This window comes from Haliaeetus albicilla, chromosome 3 (assembly GCF_947461875.1).
Source record: "Haliaeetus albicilla chromosome 3, bHalAlb1.1, whole genome shotgun sequence".
Taxonomy (NCBI): Eukaryota; Metazoa; Chordata; class Aves; order Accipitriformes; family Accipitridae; genus Haliaeetus; species Haliaeetus albicilla.
Genome location: NC_091485.1, coordinates 21,024,786 through 21,043,168, shown reverse-complemented (window position 1 = coordinate 21,043,168; position 18,383 = coordinate 21,024,786). Strand labels below are relative to the sequence as shown.

Genomic DNA, 18,383 nt, shown 5'->3' with positions numbered 1-18,383 from the left:
TCTACTTTTAGAGGGACCTTACTTAACGTTTATGTACCATACCCAAGCAGTGTTTGTCTATATTATGAAAGCACATTGGAGTTGCTTAATAAGCAGTTAAATATGTAATGAGGCACATTAAATCAACACTTCTCTGACATTTTGTCAGTACTTTTAAGAACAGAATCTTGGATGATTTTCTTTGCTTAGGAACACAAGACGTGACCTTTTTCCTCTTTATTTGACACAGGAAACCAAAATCGACTGCGTCAGGGTAGCTACGAAAGGTATGTTCATATTATGTCATGTATTCTGTATTTCAGCTTGCTGACCTTTCCTTCACATGGTCTTTGCAAACTTCCAGAAGTGTTTACGTTGCTAAAAGGCATCATTAAACCTATTACAGAATTTAAATGATTCATTTGTGTCTCTAGCTGAGATTTAGGAATTTTGTTTGTTTGTTTGTTTTTAATAATATACGTATTACTCATTTTTAGTTGTCTACTTGAACACAGGGGTTTTAAAATATATTCTGCGGGTTTTTATATGATCTCACAATAAATATTTTGGATTTTTCTATATACAGTAGAGTTGTAAAATTGACAGTTGCAGAGTGCATACTAGCTGCTTATACATCCATAGTGAAAAATTACCCCCTACTCATAAGCAATTATCTTATCTGAATTGCTTTATGAAAGAAAAGTGGAGAAAACATGTTCTTAATTTTCATGGTATAAATCAGCTATATTTATCGGACTGTCATCACATGATACTACCATTTGTGAGACAAGTTTGTGTAATTGAGACAGTGCTAGCTATAGGTTTGATCCCCAGACAGGGAAGGATAAAAATGCTGCTGATACATTTAACTTTGGAGGCTGGGATCTGTCTGTGATTATTTTTGTAGTCACACTTTTTTAGAACCTCTAGCTGGTGGCAACTTCAAAGCCTGAAAAAGAAGTGGTGGGATAGTATGATTATTTGGAGATTGTAATAGAGGAAAAGGAAAGAAAGTACTGCTGTCAGCAGGTACCGGTAATACCACCTTGTGGTTTGGGCACCTGGTAAGAGTATGAAACAAAAACTACTTCATCACTGTACCACTGTTCCTTTTGGGAGATCGTGCATGTCTCATAGTGACTATCCCTAACATAACTGATTGCACCATGATTTCAGTTACATGTAGACTTCACAATTTCACCACTAAATCTAAATAGGGTGAGAATCTCATTACTTAAAAGTAACATAAATATTAGCATACGGTTGCCTCTGTTGAAAGGCTGGATCCTCCCTAATGTGACAAATACGTTTTTTATGGCTCTTTGAACTGTTTCCTGGGGGTTTCTTCCCAAACCAAAGGTAGTAGTTATAATTTTAATTTACTAACTGACTGCTTACTAACCTATAGAAAACTTTCAAATATCTAAACTAAAACCCAATAAAACGTAGATGAGAGATGAATTCCAGATTCAAGTGGAATCCTGTGGTGTTGTTTTCCAGTAGCTTCAATGATACCAGGAGTGGACTACGTTACCTCAGAAACCATAATAGGTGATTGGAGGAATGCATTTTAAATTGTTTGAAGATTTGTATTCTTAATCACTAATGGATGTTCAACTATTTCAATTACTTGACTGACTGAAAAATCTTGCTCTCTCATTTGAGAAGTGAGGGTAACTTTATGGATTGGGATAGCTCCCATAGCAACAAGCTACTTTGAGCTAACCCATTTGGCAATGGAGATGTGAGAAATGCAGCTTTTATTTTAAACAAATCTCCATACATCTCTGTTTTGAAAGCATGTTTCAGAATTCTTTGTAATACCTTTGTGAAGCCTGTAAAATTCTGTGAGGGGTTGTTGTGAGGACTTTGAAACCAGAGATGTCCTCAATGGCATTTATAGTTCCTGATGCAAAACTTTCTTGGGAGGCTTCTGTAAAGCACTGATTTCCATGCTTATAAACTGAATGTCTGTATTATATTTTTAAACTATATTTACTTAAAAAAAATTAAAAGGAGACCATGACATATTTTAATATATTAATCATACCTGCCTGTACAGATTTTTCCCCTTGAGATCTAACAGAGATACTTGAGAGAAAAACACACTTCTGTGCCCCCTTTGGACTTTCCACATATGGACTAGAAAAAATAGCAAAAATGCTTAATGTCTGTAGCTCAGAAGTCACCACACCTGCAGTGGGGCAAGACAGAGAATTGTCCTCTCCTGTTCACATCCCCTTCTGTCCACATCCCTTCAAACAGCTTGGTACAACATTCACATTGCCTGTACCCCAGGAAACAAAGGCTGCTCTGACTGCTGTACCTGATCTCTTACAGACACGCACCATTTTCCAATGAGTTTTGTGACTACAATATAGCTACTAGACAGTAAGCTACTTAAGCTCTATCATGTGCTCATTGTGCATCTATTTATTACAATGGTTCTTGCAAATAAGGTTGTGGACGCTTTCCAGTATAACATCTAGTTTTCTTTTACTGGTAACATTTCTGAAATGTTTGTATTCTGGGCTTCTGTTATCTTTGAAAGTTCAAGTTTTTAAAGCTAAAAGGAAGTGCTTTAGGCCATTCATGTATAAAACTGGTACAATCTTCTTTTAAATTAAGGTCTGATCCTGAAAATACCTACAGCCTTGTGTAGGCCATTGGAGTTAGTAGATGTACTCTAGAATTTAATACATATGTGGGAAACCATATGCTTTTAAGCCCTAATCAAGTCAGTTATATACCTAATTTTGATCACAAAAGAACAGTCTCACTGACTACATTGCTACTATTCTGTCTTAAAGTAGACATGTAAGTATTTTACTGGATAAAGGCCTGTGCCATAAAGCATACCTTGTAAAACAAACATGACAGTGCAGCCAACTGTATACTTGTTTCTTGAAAGCTTCTGCAATTCCATTCCCATGGAATTGAGGATTGTACCAAGCACATTGGCAGCCCTTCCTGGGATTCATGTCACCCAAGGTAACCTCCACGCTGCTCCACTGAGCCAGCTGAGCTTGGCCAAGCCACCTCGTTGTCTGTATTGATGGTGTGTGGTTAGCCTGTTTGAAGTCTGCCCTCAGGACCAATATGGAAGTTCAGAACCTGACATGAACATAGCTATATCATTTGCTAACTGTATTTCCTTTAATTATCCCAACTCCAGATAATCTAAAAGTCGTTGGTGCCCTTGAGACCTTCTTAAGATCATTGACATTCTGCTTTATCACTGAGTTTTGTGGTGTTCATTCCATGGCCCACTGTATGCTTTGGTAGTTTTTGTTAAAATAAAAATAAATTAGTAAGTGTAATGTAAAGGTACAGAGTGTTCTTGCCCCAGATCCAGCAGAATGCTTGAGTAGGTACTTCACCTTTCACTCCAGTTGATGTCAACAGGAATAATGCATGTGCTTACTGTCAAGCATATCCTCAACTGGCACACACTGTGTTGCTGGATCGGAGCCAAAGTGCACCAGATAGCCTCTTACCTTATTGACAGGCTTCTTGTTGGAAAAGTACAGCCTAACTCTACTGGGTCAAATGCATGTGTAGGGTCAGTAGCTGGATAATACTTTCTCATTCCATCAATTATATTTTAAACAACCTCAATTTGTAACATGTAAAAAAATACTCTTGTTTTATGACCATTACATTTTTACAAATGAAACCTCTGTTTAATGTATTCTTATAGAGATCATATAAAAATCCTGATTGCAAAGATTGTAAGTGTAATTTAGGATCAGAATATTGGGTTTTGAAGAGCTGAAAGTTCTCCTCCTGCTTCTGCTGCAGTCAAAGGGAAACTTTGCCACTGACTTTGCTAGGGGAAGGATCAGACAGCATATTCTTGTGATATGGAGTCTTCTGATCTTAGTTTTCTGTAGAGGAAGGCTTCTAGGACCTCTGTGACTATTTGGTGTATATACAAATGTGGAGACTGCAGGGTTTCCACTCCCATTATTTTTGACAAGATAATTAAACAAACAAACAAACAAAAATCAGGAAGAGATTTTTGTACCAGTGGTAATAAAGGTTGTCGTATTTTGCTTGAAATATGGCTTTCATATACCTACTCTTTCTTCAAGCTAAATGACTGTAAAATCTCCACAGATGAAGTTGAAAACATTCCAAAACTCCTCCAAGTTTATTGCTATCAACTTTGTGGTGTTTTGTGATTTATATTAAGACTATATTTCCTGATATGACTTACAACACTGTCTGGACAGAAACATCTTGGTTATCTCCTAGGAATCCAGTTCTCAAGAGGGAGACATCATTGTTCTAATTTTGCAATATTGGAAGGCTTTCATTAATTATGAGAGAAGAAAGGATATTATAATATTTTAAATCCAATACCAACACTACTCTAGCAGCTACTATCAAGACTGCATTTCAATGTTGCAGAGGGATATTTCAAAATATTATGCAGCAGCAGTTTTGAGTTTAATTGTCTGCAGATGGTAGATGGTCTATTTTCCTCACTCGTTGCCACATTTCTAATAGCACCCAGGCTGTTCTATGTAAATGAGTGATCTTTCATATAATTTTGTCCTTAATTTTCCAATATTTTTTCTTTGCATCATTCTCCAGCTGCATCATGTTGGATCTGACCTTTTAATTTTTTTTATATTCCTTAATATATATGTATCATAGTGTGCTTAACCATTTAGAGGCAATCATAGAACTGCTGGCAAACAAAGAAATACGAGCTTTTATTAATGTGAGCCATGGTAATAGTTATCTATACCAGTCAGTGATTGTTACAGCCTTGACAGAAAAGTCTTAATATTTCAGACATGCAAATAATTCCGGTTTTTCAGCTTTTTCTTGTCTTAGTGGCAAAACATGAACTTGAAACTCGGACCTCAAACAGTTACATACATACCTAACTAAAAGCGTGCCAACTCTCAGTAGTCATTCTCTGTATGCTGAAAGTTAAGTATATGTGTAGTGTGTGCGTTTTCAGAACAAAGACCCAAGTAGGTACAAGAAAAATGAATCTTAGCTAGCTCAAAAATATTTTACATGAAAATTATCTTAAAAAAGAATTATAGGAAAAATGTACTATTATGAAATAGGAAAAAAGAAAGTGAAAATAGTTCAAATTACCTGGAGAAGTTAATACTAGAGTAATCTGAATAAGCAGTTAACTTTCACTTAGCCCAGTACTGTGACTAGCAGAGCCAAAGAGTCTCCAGCTTCCTCAAATGCATTATATGTAAATAATGTGCTTTGAGTCCTCTTCCTGAATGAAAGTTACATATGAAAGCTTACTAATTTGCAGAATAACGAAACTAACAACTGAAGGTGAAAAGGAAATTGTGGGAGTTTTTTGGTTTTATTTGTAAGAAGTTCAGACAATAAACTATTGACCAAGATTCTTCTTGCTGGCCTAGCTTCAGTCTGGCTTTTTTTTCCCTCATGCATGCTGACCTGGAAATCTTCCTTTGCCTTAGCTGCGATAATCGTGACTCAGCTTACAACACCATACATTCGCATCGCCCCTGCTGCAGGCGACGACCAACTAACAGGTCAGATGTTCAAGTATAGACAAGTCATCATGCCCATTTTGTCTCATTTTCTTTGGCTCCTTTTCCCTGATGGTTTCTTCATTCTCTGCTCATAAATAGTTTTCTATGTTGAAAGTTTCTTTTTGTTTATAATTTTTTCTTCAGCTCCATTAAATTAAATTGTGTGCTTGGCACCAAAACTTACACACACATCCCTGTACATACAACTTCACTGCATGTGTCCATTGTATGTGTGATCTGTGGAAAGTTCCTTCAAGCCTGACGTAAAGAGATCTAGTCTTGCTCCATCCATTAATTGAATGACAGTTTGAATATAGATATATACCTGCATACCTGTTTATTTTTTTCTGTGTTATTAGGTCAAGACACTAGAATTTCTAAATAATTTAGGCTTAAGAGTTGCATGTGTGAGTTAGGACAAAGGTCTTTTATTAATGACTTTTTCTACTGCAGAATGTTGGGAAGATCATATTTTCTGTCAACATTTCAATATGCAAAAAAATTAAAATAAAGAAATAAAATTGATTCCTTTTAAATTATGTCATACATGAGTTCTAGGTTTAAAACAAAGTAACCTAGCATGTGGCATATGAGAATGAACAAGACCGTAAGGTTTTTAAATCTAATTGTCAAAGTAAACTCAGTATGCAAGTGAGACAATTATTGGGCTGTGTGTGGCTTGAAGGCTGGTTCAGAATGTACCAGAAAATCTTTATGAACTTGGGGAAATGATTCATTTTGTCAGAAAATAAACACATGCATAAAGCATTAAGGGATTGGGAAACTTTTCTTTTCAAACAGAAGCAAAGAGCATTAAAAACTCTAGAATCTAAGGTGAGTTTGATGGCATATGTAACATGGGAAGTTAGACCTAGTCCATCAGCATTTAGCATATGATAAAATCATTGCCTTTTTCAAGAATACGTGGGAAGCACGTAAATGTTGCTACCAGGGTGTCTAAGGGATGAGAAGGAATTCAGATGCTTAGCATCTGGTTACTGCTATAGTCAATAAGAGACAGTTAAATGATTCAGCTTAAAATAAGGGGATTAGTGACATGTCTGCTGTAGCTTTTAATTCCAGGGTATGTGTTGTAATAACAAAGCTGAGTGATCCATTATGCCCAAGTTGCTATGTCAATCAAGACTAAATTGTTGCACGTATATTTGTGTTACGTAATAACATATGAACTAATCAGAATAATATATTTAGATGATGCCAGGAAGTACTAGCTTGTTCTTGTTAGTGGTGCTTGTCAGAAGCTCTGTCCACATATTTTACTTGGCAATACAAATAAACCTTTGAAGAGACAAACATCTTTTTCCTGTCCTTGAACTTCAAGAAGTTTTCATTTCTTCATCACAGGATTCAAATATGCTTATATGTTTTTTCCATATGGAGAATTAAATGTTTTTCTTATCCTATTTTGGTTTTTATTTGTTTTAATGCAAAACTGCATAGCTACAGGAAACTCTGGACATATGCCTGTTCCACAATAGGGAGATGTCTATAGTAGTTAACAATGAGAGAACAGAGATATAGCTATCATAGGACAGCCAGCAAAGTAGTTATTTCATTGCTTTGTCACTGGTGGCTCATAGCATTGGTACTCTGTGATTGTCTGTGACTTTTATATCCTTTTTTTTTTAATCTGATCTGCCAGAAACTAATTTTTATAGTGAAAAAGAAAGTATCAAATTGCATTCAGTATCAAATGCAAACAGCATTTTTGGCTACATGTGAAACGTATTAAAAAGCCTCTGAAATCCCCTCATCGTTTTTGCAACCCTTTCTCATGCTTGAAAGACTGTGTGATCAAAAGGGAAGAAGCATCTTCCCCCTTTTCAGTTGCCACAACTGCAATAGGGAGTGAAAAAACCTCATGCAGCCCATGTGGTTGGTCCCATGACAGCAATAGGAATTCATGTTTTCCTACAAAGGAACCTTACAAACCCCCCTAGTGTGTAGGGGCCCCTTTGGCAGGCTTTTTGACTTCAGGGCAGTACAGCAATAATGGTATCTGCAGTATCCATGAGGAACCTGAAGATTTCCTTGAAGGAGATTCACAGGAGCTAGACTGGACATGAGGAAGCAGGGAGTGATGCACATTCTCCCCATACTTTTCTCCGACAAATTCCCAGACTGTGGAAAGGATCTACATGTAAGAGGACTTCTTTATGTGGAAATCATAGGACTATTGCTAACTGTATTTACCACAAGCCCTACAGCTGTAACTGTTAAATAATGTTACTTAGCATTTTCTGTTCAGTGCCTTTTCCTCACTTCTTTGCTTAGCACCAAAGTAATTACATTTGAGATCAAGAAATTACTTTTAGCATTTGACAAGATACATAACAAGCAGTGTGGAGGTTAGGGTTGGGATTTTCTTTTTTTCAGGTGGGAAGTTGATGCTTCTTGCATAATGAAAATTTAAAATCTTGGTTGCATTCCTAACTATTGTTACCAATTTTGAAAGGTCTTCCTCTTCAGAAAGATCATGGTAATACAGCTCAGCTTTCAAGCCAACTCTTCTTGCAGTCTTTTCCTCCACCCTCGTCAGCAACTCATCCTGGCCCTTACTGGTGCAGTTTATAAACAATGCATTATTAGTTCCTCTTTGTCCTTCCTTTCTCCTTCCTTTTCATATAAAGATGACTTCCATTTATAGGATTACCTGCTATTTGCCCTAAATATCTTGACAGCCACTCCTTGCTTTCAGTACTCCTTTGCAGCCTGTAGCAAAGGGAACTTTTCTTTGCAGTTGCACTTAAATACCTACAATGTTGTCCTTAAGTTATAGTATAATATAATATGCTGTAAAGGCAACTGTGTGATTTTGATTCTCGCAAGCCAAAATAGGCAAATTAGTGTTGTTAGTATTAGTGAATACATTACTATCACTGATTCCATAACGTAGTAACTCAGGAATTCAAATGTGGGGGATAGTGTTTAGCTCTCAGTGTTAACCTTACAAAAAGTAACTCCCTTGAAATCGACTCAGTTGACCCTATCCTCCAACAGATAGGGAGAATATCTAGCTATCTAACATCTGTCAGCCAGGAGAAAAGACTATGTATACATGAAGTATAATAGTCCTCATGATACCGTCTCCATGTTTTCATAAGCAAATACAGTAGAAGATTAACGAAAAACTTATTACATATGTAAGTGTATAATCTTGACTTTAAAACTGAGTAACAAATCCCTGGTTTTGAGAAAGCCTGAAAGCATTTGCAGTTTGCTTCACTACTTTGTAAGAGACACTTCATGTAATAGGTTTAAATTGGCCATATTTGGTATTCTCTTGGGCCTCATCTATTTTGTTCTGTCTGCATTCTGATAAAATAGCATGCTTGGAATTATGATTAGGGTGTTCATTATTTCAGGCATTTTCTTAATTGTTGAAATATGTCTGAGCTACTTATATTTAAATTAAAGTATTTCCATTTGTGATTTAGTGGAGCAGCCACTACTTCACTGGATATTACTAAGACTGATTTCCATAGAACGCCCTTTTTACTACCCATTGTTAATTACACATGCAGCTGGAAGGGAGAGTTCTGTATTGTACACTCTTCATAGATGAAATTCTTGGTACAAATCAGATACAAGATATGTCAGAAGTTTTGTAGAATAACTGATACTTAAAAATTGGGAAGAATTTTTTTAAAAAATATAGTGGCAATCAAAGCTTAAGTGATTTTTACTCTGCATACCTTAAGGTCTAGATAAGCAGCATGTTTTATAACCATGTTAAAAGCAGTCATAAAATAATCCCAATTGGTTTCTTCTCCGTTATGAAGTTAGCAGCATAATAAAATATACAGATTTCTTCAGACACGTATTCAATACATAGCAAGATTTATTGCTATAGTCTGGGTCAGATTCTGTTCTCATGCATTGTACTGCATTACTGAAAACACAGTTTGTTTATTAACACAAAAACCAACAGCATGAATTGAGAAGAAGTGTTTTCCTATTTACCTAGTTTGTTATCCTTTACAGTGCATTTGAGGTATAGCAACACAGGCCGGACAGACATTCACATTCATTTTTCCCCATCCTGAACCATGTAACATTGATTTAGATGTATTCTGACATGTTGAAACTTCAAGTGCTATTTTGAGTAATGGAGAACCCATTATTTCCTAGTTGAGACTGCAGTGCTTTCTGTAACAACACAGCTACGTGCAGGTATGTCTGTCTGCAGGTTGAATACAGCATTTTAGGAGTTTATTCTTCTCTTGATACTCCTGAACATCATTTACATCAGAGGGAGCTGTGGATAGTTATCCAGGGGAGAGCAAGTACCTATGTGGTTTAATGTCAAAGCTGTATTACAATGCTGTTGCAAGGCCCAAGTGACAAGGAAAGCCGAGTGAGAATGGGTCTTACTCTCCAAGTGAAATTCTAAGCCTGTTTTTACATGATGGCCCCAGCAATTGTTGTACCGATTGTTCAAGGATTCTGGTCCTCTTGCTCAGCTGGGCAGAATGCAAAGCAAGAGGAAATCTTCCTGCTTTCTGCAGCACCGGCTGAATGCATTTCAATGGGCTGGAGTGTCACTTGTGATTTATTGCCCGTTTTTGTTCTTTTATGTGTTATATTTGTCATTTTTGCAGTGACAGTTTCATCTATAAAACAGTATAGTTACAAGAAAATGTTAAGAGGATACAGGAGTGCCATGGGAGCTACTGTTTCCTTTTCTCCTTTTTTTTTTCCTAGTACATTACAGAGTCAAACGTCAGGTTTTCTGTTTTCAAGACAGTGCAGGCAAGGCATCTAGGATTTTAAACATAAGTACATTTTCCACAAAGCACCTAAAGAAGAGCTGAAGTTAAGCAATTAGACAAAGAGGACCTAAAAATAATGCTGATAACAATTCACAAATGCTGAAATAACCTATAATATAAATGCAAGCCCTTTCCAGCTATAGGCAATATAGAACCTCAGCTGATTAGAAGTGAGTTACCAATGTGATTCTGTTAGTGATATTAAGTACTCCAGTTCATGTTCAACAATGTTAAGAATTCCTGTAAGGTTTTCTAAAAATGAATTACCAGCCTTAGTTTTGAATATGTTCAAGTCAGAAAAGCCAGAGGTTCTGGTCAGGGGTTCAGGACCTCCTCCATTCAGCTCCCCTTACTCTGAACAGGTTGGGTTGGGAATAGTGGGACCTTTGCAACTTTCCTGCATAAATAGGAGCTTAGGGAGGATAAACTTCAGAGGGTTATACCAGCAGTTCTGCTCTGGCCATTGATGCTTATGGTTGGCCAAGGATATATGGGTTCATCAGCCACCCTGGCACTGTATCGCCCAAGCCAGTGGTGTTAGAGAGCTGGGACAGGAACAGATGGAGAAGATCCCATGACCTAGAAGAAAATATCAATCTTTCCCTACACTTTAGGAAGGACAAGTAGCCTAATTAGGTATGTTTTGCACTGTAGAAACTGTTTGTCTTCGTTATGGGTTTGTGTGGCGTGGGGTTTTTTTTGTAGCAGGGGAGGGGGCCGCAGGGGTGGCTCCTGTGAGAAGCTGCTCGAAGCTTCCCCGGCTCCAAGTCGGACCCGACTCTGGCCCAGGCCGAGTCCATCAGTGATGGTGGTAGCGCCTCTGGGAGAACAGATTTAAGAAGGGGAACCTGCAGTGAGTGGGGGGAGTGGGATGTGAGAGGAACCCCTCTGCAGACACTGAGGTCAGTGAGGAGGAAGGAGGGGGAGGAGGTGTGCCTGAGGCGGTGGATGCCCCTGCAGCCTGTGGTGAGGCAGCAGGCTGTCCCCCCCCAGCCCATGGAGGGGAGTGGGCGAGCGGAGGCCCCCCAAGATGGCCGTGAGTCCATGGGAAAGCCCGCGCTGGAGAAGTCTGTGACTGAAGGACTGCAGCCCACGGAAAGGACCCACCCCAGGGAAGTTTGTGAGGAACTGCAGCCCGTGGAAAGGACCCACGTTGGAGAGGTTCATGGAGGACCATCTCCAGTGGGAGGGACCCCGCGGTGGAGCAGGGGCCAAGTGCGGAGTCCTCCTCGCCCTGAGGAGGAAGGAGTGGCAGAGACCAGGTGTGGGGAGCTGACCCCAACCCCCATCCCCTGTTCCCCTGCGCCGCCGGGGGGAGGAGGTGGAGAGAACCGGGAGTGGGGTTGAGGGCTGGGGGGAAGGTGTTCTAAGGTTTGGGTTTACTTCTCATTATCCTACTTGGATTTGATTTATAGTAAATTAAACTGATTTTGTTTCTTCCCCAAGTTGAGCCTGTCTTTTGCCCATGACCATAACTGGTGAATGATCTCTCCCTGTCCTTATCTGAAGCCTGCCTTTATATTTTCTCCTCATCCCACTGTGGCTGGGTGGGGGGAGTGAGCTGTATGGTGCTTTGTTACCAGCTGGGCTGAAACCACAACAGTCTTTTATTCAGAAGTGTTAAAAAGTTGGTTGCCAGAGTTAATAGTCATTGCAGGATCTGTGTTACATCCCTCAAGTACACAACTGATTTGGAAATTTGAGTGTTCCTAGTTGATAGCTGAGAGAAGAATATGATTCCAAGTGTCAATGTCAAATATCTCTTTCATGAAGAGACTGAAACAAAATTTAACTTAAGCCACTGAGTCTGTTGGTTCATCCTAGCTCAAAAAATAATCTATTTGCTCAGTAATGTGTAATCTTAATATGAGGATATCTGTGAGGCAGTTTGAGGTTGGATTTGCGGGGAGGGCACTTTCCTTTCATCTCATTACAGAGAAACGTAAAACTCAGTCATGAAAATAACAATATGAATGAACTGACCAGGATAAATTCTTAACAAACTGAAGGAATCTCTGCCATCTATGTAGTACTGGTCATTATCATGTCTAATCCAAAATATTTCAACATCAGCAAACTACAGAGAAACGGAAAATATAAAACAAAGCAAAAATACTAGTAGGTAATTTTTAGAACATGGTTGTATGTCATATAGTGTGTTATTTCATTTCTGTGTGATTTTTACATTCAAAGCAGAACATGTTTTGCATATTCTTCAATGAAAAATTAAGGAGAGACAAGGGAAGAGAAACTCAGAGATGAAGTTAGTAACTAAAAACCCTTGTGAATTTCAATGTTTCCCATCTGTAGCTATTGAATGTATTCAGAAAATGTTAATCAATTAGAATGATTTGAAAGAAAATGTGGGACCAGTTGTGGGTAAAATAACCTGTAGTTCTTGGGAACTGCAAATCTCATGTTTGTATCACTAGAAAGTTCAACAAATGTGTAATGCAATATTACATGTATTACCTCTGTGTCAATGTATAGGTGAACATTAAAATGCGTGACGGTTAAATAGAGTAGTACAGCAAAGAGGAGAGTAGTAATGTTGACTTTTCAAAAGACACAGAACATACTACCTTGGGCAAAATACTGTTTCAGCAATTCACTCAGTTTAGACTCCTTGAAATAACTGAAGCCTTAATAAATATCTAAGCTGCATTTGTCTGCTTGGAGTAATAACACTATGCAAGCCATGACTGTAGTTATTGATGGGTTTTTAACACCTGCTTCTCCAGACATTGTATGGAAAACGTCCTTTTCTGCAGTAATGGGAGTTTGACTGCAAGAGCCAATGATTTTAGAGCTCTGGGAAAGGCATTTAAGTATATGTGTGCATTTGCAAGTATTTATTTTTCCAAAACTTTGAACTTCCATTTTCTTCTCTTCATCTGATTTTCTGCTATTGCTGACCACTAAGAAGTTTTTGTGTAAATAGAAAACTCCCATGCAAATGAAAGCTGAGTCACAGTTTTGCATAAAAGTCAGTGGAAGTTGCTGGCTCACATGGTTTCAAGCTGACAAGAGGGGAAATGCAGTAGTTTCAGGTTCTGTTTCATCTTTTGAGTTCACATTGGAAACAAAGGGAAACAGGAAAAATGGTGAATTGTCATTGGTCAGGAGCAAACAAAGTATTCATGAAACCTTTTTGAAGCAAAATGGTTATATTTTGTACTTTTCAGTATGCTGTCATTGAATTAGCTTCTGGCTATGAGTAAATATGTCAATAATTAAAAGCGATATGAAAAGAATTGATGAGGAAAATGTCTATTTAAGGCATTCTTAATCAAATAGGACAGATGGAGACTTTTCTGTAACCCCTAAAACCTTCAGGAAATATGTGAAACATGAGATGTAAATCAGTGATAACCATTCAGAGGAGGCCTAGTCTATTCTTCCCCTGTACTAGAATCTTAGTTCATCTAACATTTCTTCAGTTTGGACAGGTTTTTTATTGGCAATACTGTAAATGCTTCTGAAATGTGAACAAAAGAACTGCTACACTGTATTGGCACAAAGACAGATTTAGGATTCTGTGGGATTATTTTTCTTTTCTTGTGCTGATTCTCCTTTCCAGTTCCTCTAGCCAACCTTCCTGCCCCAAAACAGTGTTGACTCTGGAAATTCTTTAAAAAAAAAAGTTTTATGTCTGTTTTCCGGCTTTTTATAAATTTATCACGAATGTATTTTTACCTTTCTGCATGCATCATTGCATGTATAATTCCATTTATCTTTGAGTAGAATGAGCCTTGTTATGCTTTCCTCCAAGAAAATAGGTAGGTAGTGAGTAATGATAAGTAAATTCTGAGAGTGTGATTGTTTTTGAAAGATTTCTGAAGAACCCTTCAGAAGGGACACAATGTGGAGGGAGGCTGGTAGTGGAAATCACCAGGAATGTCAGCCTCATCAATGAGCCAGTGGCAGCATAGGCCAAAAAAACGCATGCATGTGCAGATTTACCATGGGGATTCCTATACTACATTGTCCTTCTGCCACTGCCTCTCCCCCATTCCTCGTAATGGCAAAGTAACCAGATCTTCGCTGACTTTGCATTTGTAACTGTTCATTAGTGTTCTTGTAGTTAAGTCCTCAGTGGCAGAAAGATCAGAAGATAGTACCTCACTTCCACTACTTCCTTCCCATGCTGGATGTGATCCCTTGGATTTATGGATAGAAAATAAAATGGTTGTGTTTGTCCATGCCGAGAACATCTAGTTCTGTAGCTGAGTTTCACCCTGAGTAGGTCAGGTCCAGAAACATTATTCTGATCTGACTTGACATCTTCCCTACCTCGTGGAGCCCAATGGAGTACTAGCAAAACCACAGTTTTACCTCCCCTAAAGAGGGCAGAGTCCTATTCAGGCTTCAAATCCACACCTTTCCTGTTTGTAGAAGATAGTTGAAATAAACTTTCAGGGATGTCTGATATTTCTTGACATTTTTCAATGTAGTGCCAGGAGTAGATCTGGTGTTGAAAGCATGAGAGTCAACCAGAGGTCTCCTTCAGCAATAAGTGAAATTCAAATGTCCTTGGTGAGAGTGATGATAAATTATCTGCTACTTCTATAGGAGTAGCTAGAATGTGGTGCTAAGTTGCTTAGAAAATGCAGCATGTATGGGCAGGGATCAGTCTGGACTATCTGCTTTCATTTTATTGGAGCTAATTTGAGAGAGTCAGTCTTCTACCCTGAGTACTGTTGGCTTGAGGTTATGTAGAGAGCCATAAAATCAGATGTTTTAGGACTAGAAGCTCCCCTTGTTGTACACGATACGTCTAGGACTTCTTGTTCATACAAGTCAGATTTATAAAATGCTGTTGCACTTCCAGTGGCTACAAGCAGGACCTCTTTTACACAGCATCAACTGGTAACCAGCCGTGCATTTCAAAGTACTGAGACACCTGTAGTTCTAGCTCTTGTTGGTGTCTCTTTCTCAGACTTCCTCATCCTTATTCAGTGAGAGACCTACATGTGTACGGCTAATTCAATGCAAGTATGCTCCCGTTGCTCCTCCGTCAACCTTCTTGATCAGAAATTTCCATCTCATGAAGTCTTATTGACCTTTTTTGTGTTTGGGTAGTGAGAAAGCAGTTTGGTAAAGAAGCCCATTTTTTTCTTTCCATAGTAGTCAGGAGGATTTTATCTTTTATTTCAGTGGCAGGGTCTGTCTTTCAAATATGCTGCCATGACCTTTACCTTTGTTGACAAAGAGGTCTGTGATGTGCACCATTGTGGCTGCTTCTTTGGCCACACTGAGTGACTACTTATAAATATGTAACCAGAGTTTTTTCTTCATAAAAATAGACTAAAGGGCCGGGGGGGGTGGGGGGTGGTACCCTTTAGGGCCATTTGAAAGCTTAGCGTTCCAAACACTTTATATTTTTTCCTTAGGAAATTATTTATTTCTAAGAAGGAGATACACCATGTCTGTATATTCTAGACTTGTTATTAATTTCAGGTTGTGGTGTAGCTGTTGAGTATGCTTTAAACATCCCTTTATGATCTCAGTGCTCTTGAAGTGTGAGGAGTTAACACTTTCTTTCTTCGCATATGAGTGAGGGCTTCCAACTGCTTGGGTGCCCACTGGAGAGGAAAATTTTTATTAATTTTAATTATTTAAATTTCCTTGATTAAGATAAAAGCGGGAAAAAGAGCTAGCAGAAAGGTTGGTGGTTTTGTTGCAAATGTGCTGTTTATCAAGGCTTGCTTGCTTGTTTTCTTGTAAGTTCCTTTTTTAAAAAACACAGTCTCCAGAAAAATCTTGTCTAAGAAGCCTGGATAAAAATCCTGTTAAAAAATAGATTGTGATGAGACCAAAAGATACGTATGAAACTGGGAACTTTATTTGGTTTAGGCATGTTTTGTAAAGAATGTTATTATTCCTCACAACCAGAAACACAGATGTTTAACAAAAAAAGTCTTTTTGCTCACATGCACCAACATGAATCATCCACCAGTGAGAAATACAGTCATTTGATAATCAGTTAAATGAGTCATATTCATCAGTAAAGTAGTTCTTTGCATTTCTTTTCATGCAGTTCTTTGTTGCTTATATTTACATTTTTGTAAAGAATATCACAAACAAAATTAATAATTCATAATTATTGTTACACAGTGGAGCCTTATTTTGATAGTCCCTTCTCAGCATAGATCTTTTAACAAGGCTGTTTTTTCCAGCATTTAAAAAACACCAAATAAACAATGTACCAAATCAACATGGTTGTCATATGGAAGTACAGAAATCTTTTTTAGGAAAGGAAGATCTGTACACAGCACTATGTATTGTACCGAAGATCATAAATTACAGAGAAGATACTTTCCTGCTAAAATATAAGTGCTGTTTGCCCTCTTTCCCAGACATTCAAAAAATAGATTTAGTGAGTGCTAACACATCATAGGAGGGAAAATCAGGATACTTTGATTTCAACACTTCAATGGCTCCTGTGCTTAGCAAAAGAGAAAGAAAAACATAATCCCTGCCCCGTGGAAAAAGCAGTTTATACATGAGCAATTCCAAAAGAAGCCAGGAATAGAAAGGGAAAAATACTGTAAAAAGAGAAGTAAAGCAGACCTTATTCTGAGGCATTTACAAGATTAATATATTCAAGGCATGGAGTAGAGAGAGAAAAACTGAAAAAAATGCTTATTAAAACCACCTTCTGTCACAAATTATACCCTGCTCAACATCACCTCGTAACTTCTGCCATATGGACAAAAAAGCAGTGTAGTTTCGAAGGAGAACTATGAACATTGATTCGAAAGCTAACAAGGAGGAAGGGGAGAGAGAACTTTCTCACTTAGCTGGAGTTCTACCAGGAGTAATAAAACAAAGACATTGTTAGCAGAATACATGCTGGCTAGCAGATGAGGACTGAATGCCAGTCACTTACAGTATAAACAGACTAGCCAGGGTGGTAATTCATTTCATCTACAAATCTGTATGTGTTTTGGGTATTCTCCAAGACAGTCACAAATCCTGGCATCTGGAATGAACTTGAAACTCAAATAAAAAGCATGTTGGACTGGTTTGTCTTTTCATAAGACCAGTAATGCTGCTACAGACTTAAAAATGAGGGTACAGGTTTCTGCAGTCATAGGGGAGATGGGGGTAGAAATGCTGAGGAAAATTCTGGAGTACACTGGAAATTTTGCACTACTGCCCCATTCAGGTGTATTTTGCAGTCTGTGATACAGGATTGGAATTCCTATTTATCATTTGACATTTATAAGAAGGACCTACCTCTGTGGAGCACCTCTTTTCATACCAATAGCACAGACATATTTGTGTACTTTCATATTTTGTCATACTGCATTTTATCCCAGCCCCTTACTTTTGGCACCTCTGCTTTTCCTACCTTTATATTTATGAACCTTTATGTTACCTTCTTGCCTGGAACACCCTAACCAATGTCATCCATAAAAAAGATTACTCTGCCCTCAGGTCACTCTTGAAGATCTGTTTTCTACTGTGTTGCTAACTGGAAATGCTGAGTGATACCAGCTAGCTAAAAGAGCAGGAAGGGTAGAAGTGTTCATTTATGTGGGTATTGTAAATGCATTTTCTTAGGGGTATTTGCCTCCCCCTCCCACCTGTGATTGCTACACCTGCCTGTTACAGCCTAGCTCAGCTAGGTAGTATGCTTTTAGTGGCAAAGATTGTTTAGCTGTGTGCTTGCACTGTTCTTAGCACAGTGGGGCTCCCAATCCTATTTAGAGCTTCTACACCCTACTATCATACAAATAATAGAGAGTTAATAATGATAGTAGCCTTTGTAATGTGTGTGGTCCTTGGAGAGCATGGGCAGAGTCTTTAAAGCCAAGTTCTCCGATCTTTTCAGCCGTCTTACTTTGTGGCAGGGACGATAGGATCCTAGTGATGGGTGTTGCAATGCAGCATTACACTTCTCTGCCTCCCTTATGCCATGTACCATTTTGCGTGATTTCTGCCACCTAATCACAGCACAACTGTCACACAGGTGTATAATGTTTAATTTTCCTGACTCACTCTGTGAAATAAGTTAAAAGTAGGTGCTGAGATGTGATAGTTGAATCACACTGCCTGCATAAAA

At 38.2% G+C, this 18,383-nt stretch overlaps 1 protein-coding gene across 12 annotated transcripts in view; it reads left to right on the top strand.

Moving 5' to 3' along the window:
* Nucleotides 1–18,383, top strand: part of PTPRM (protein tyrosine phosphatase receptor type M) — a 500,309-nt gene that overhangs the window by 309,362 nt on the left and 172,564 nt on the right. For 8 of the 12 annotated variants that reach the window (XM_069779033.1, XM_069779028.1, XM_069779026.1 and 5 more), the window contains exons 13-14: nt 230–266; nt 5,445–5,519. In XM_069779033.1, the coding sequence (XP_069635134.1) occupies nt 230–266; nt 5,445–5,519 (112 nt within the window). The remainder of the gene's footprint in view (nt 1–229; nt 267–5,444; nt 5,520–18,383) is intronic. The other 4 variants (XM_069779031.1, XM_069779036.1, XM_069779034.1 and 1 more) reach the window with 1 other exon arrangement.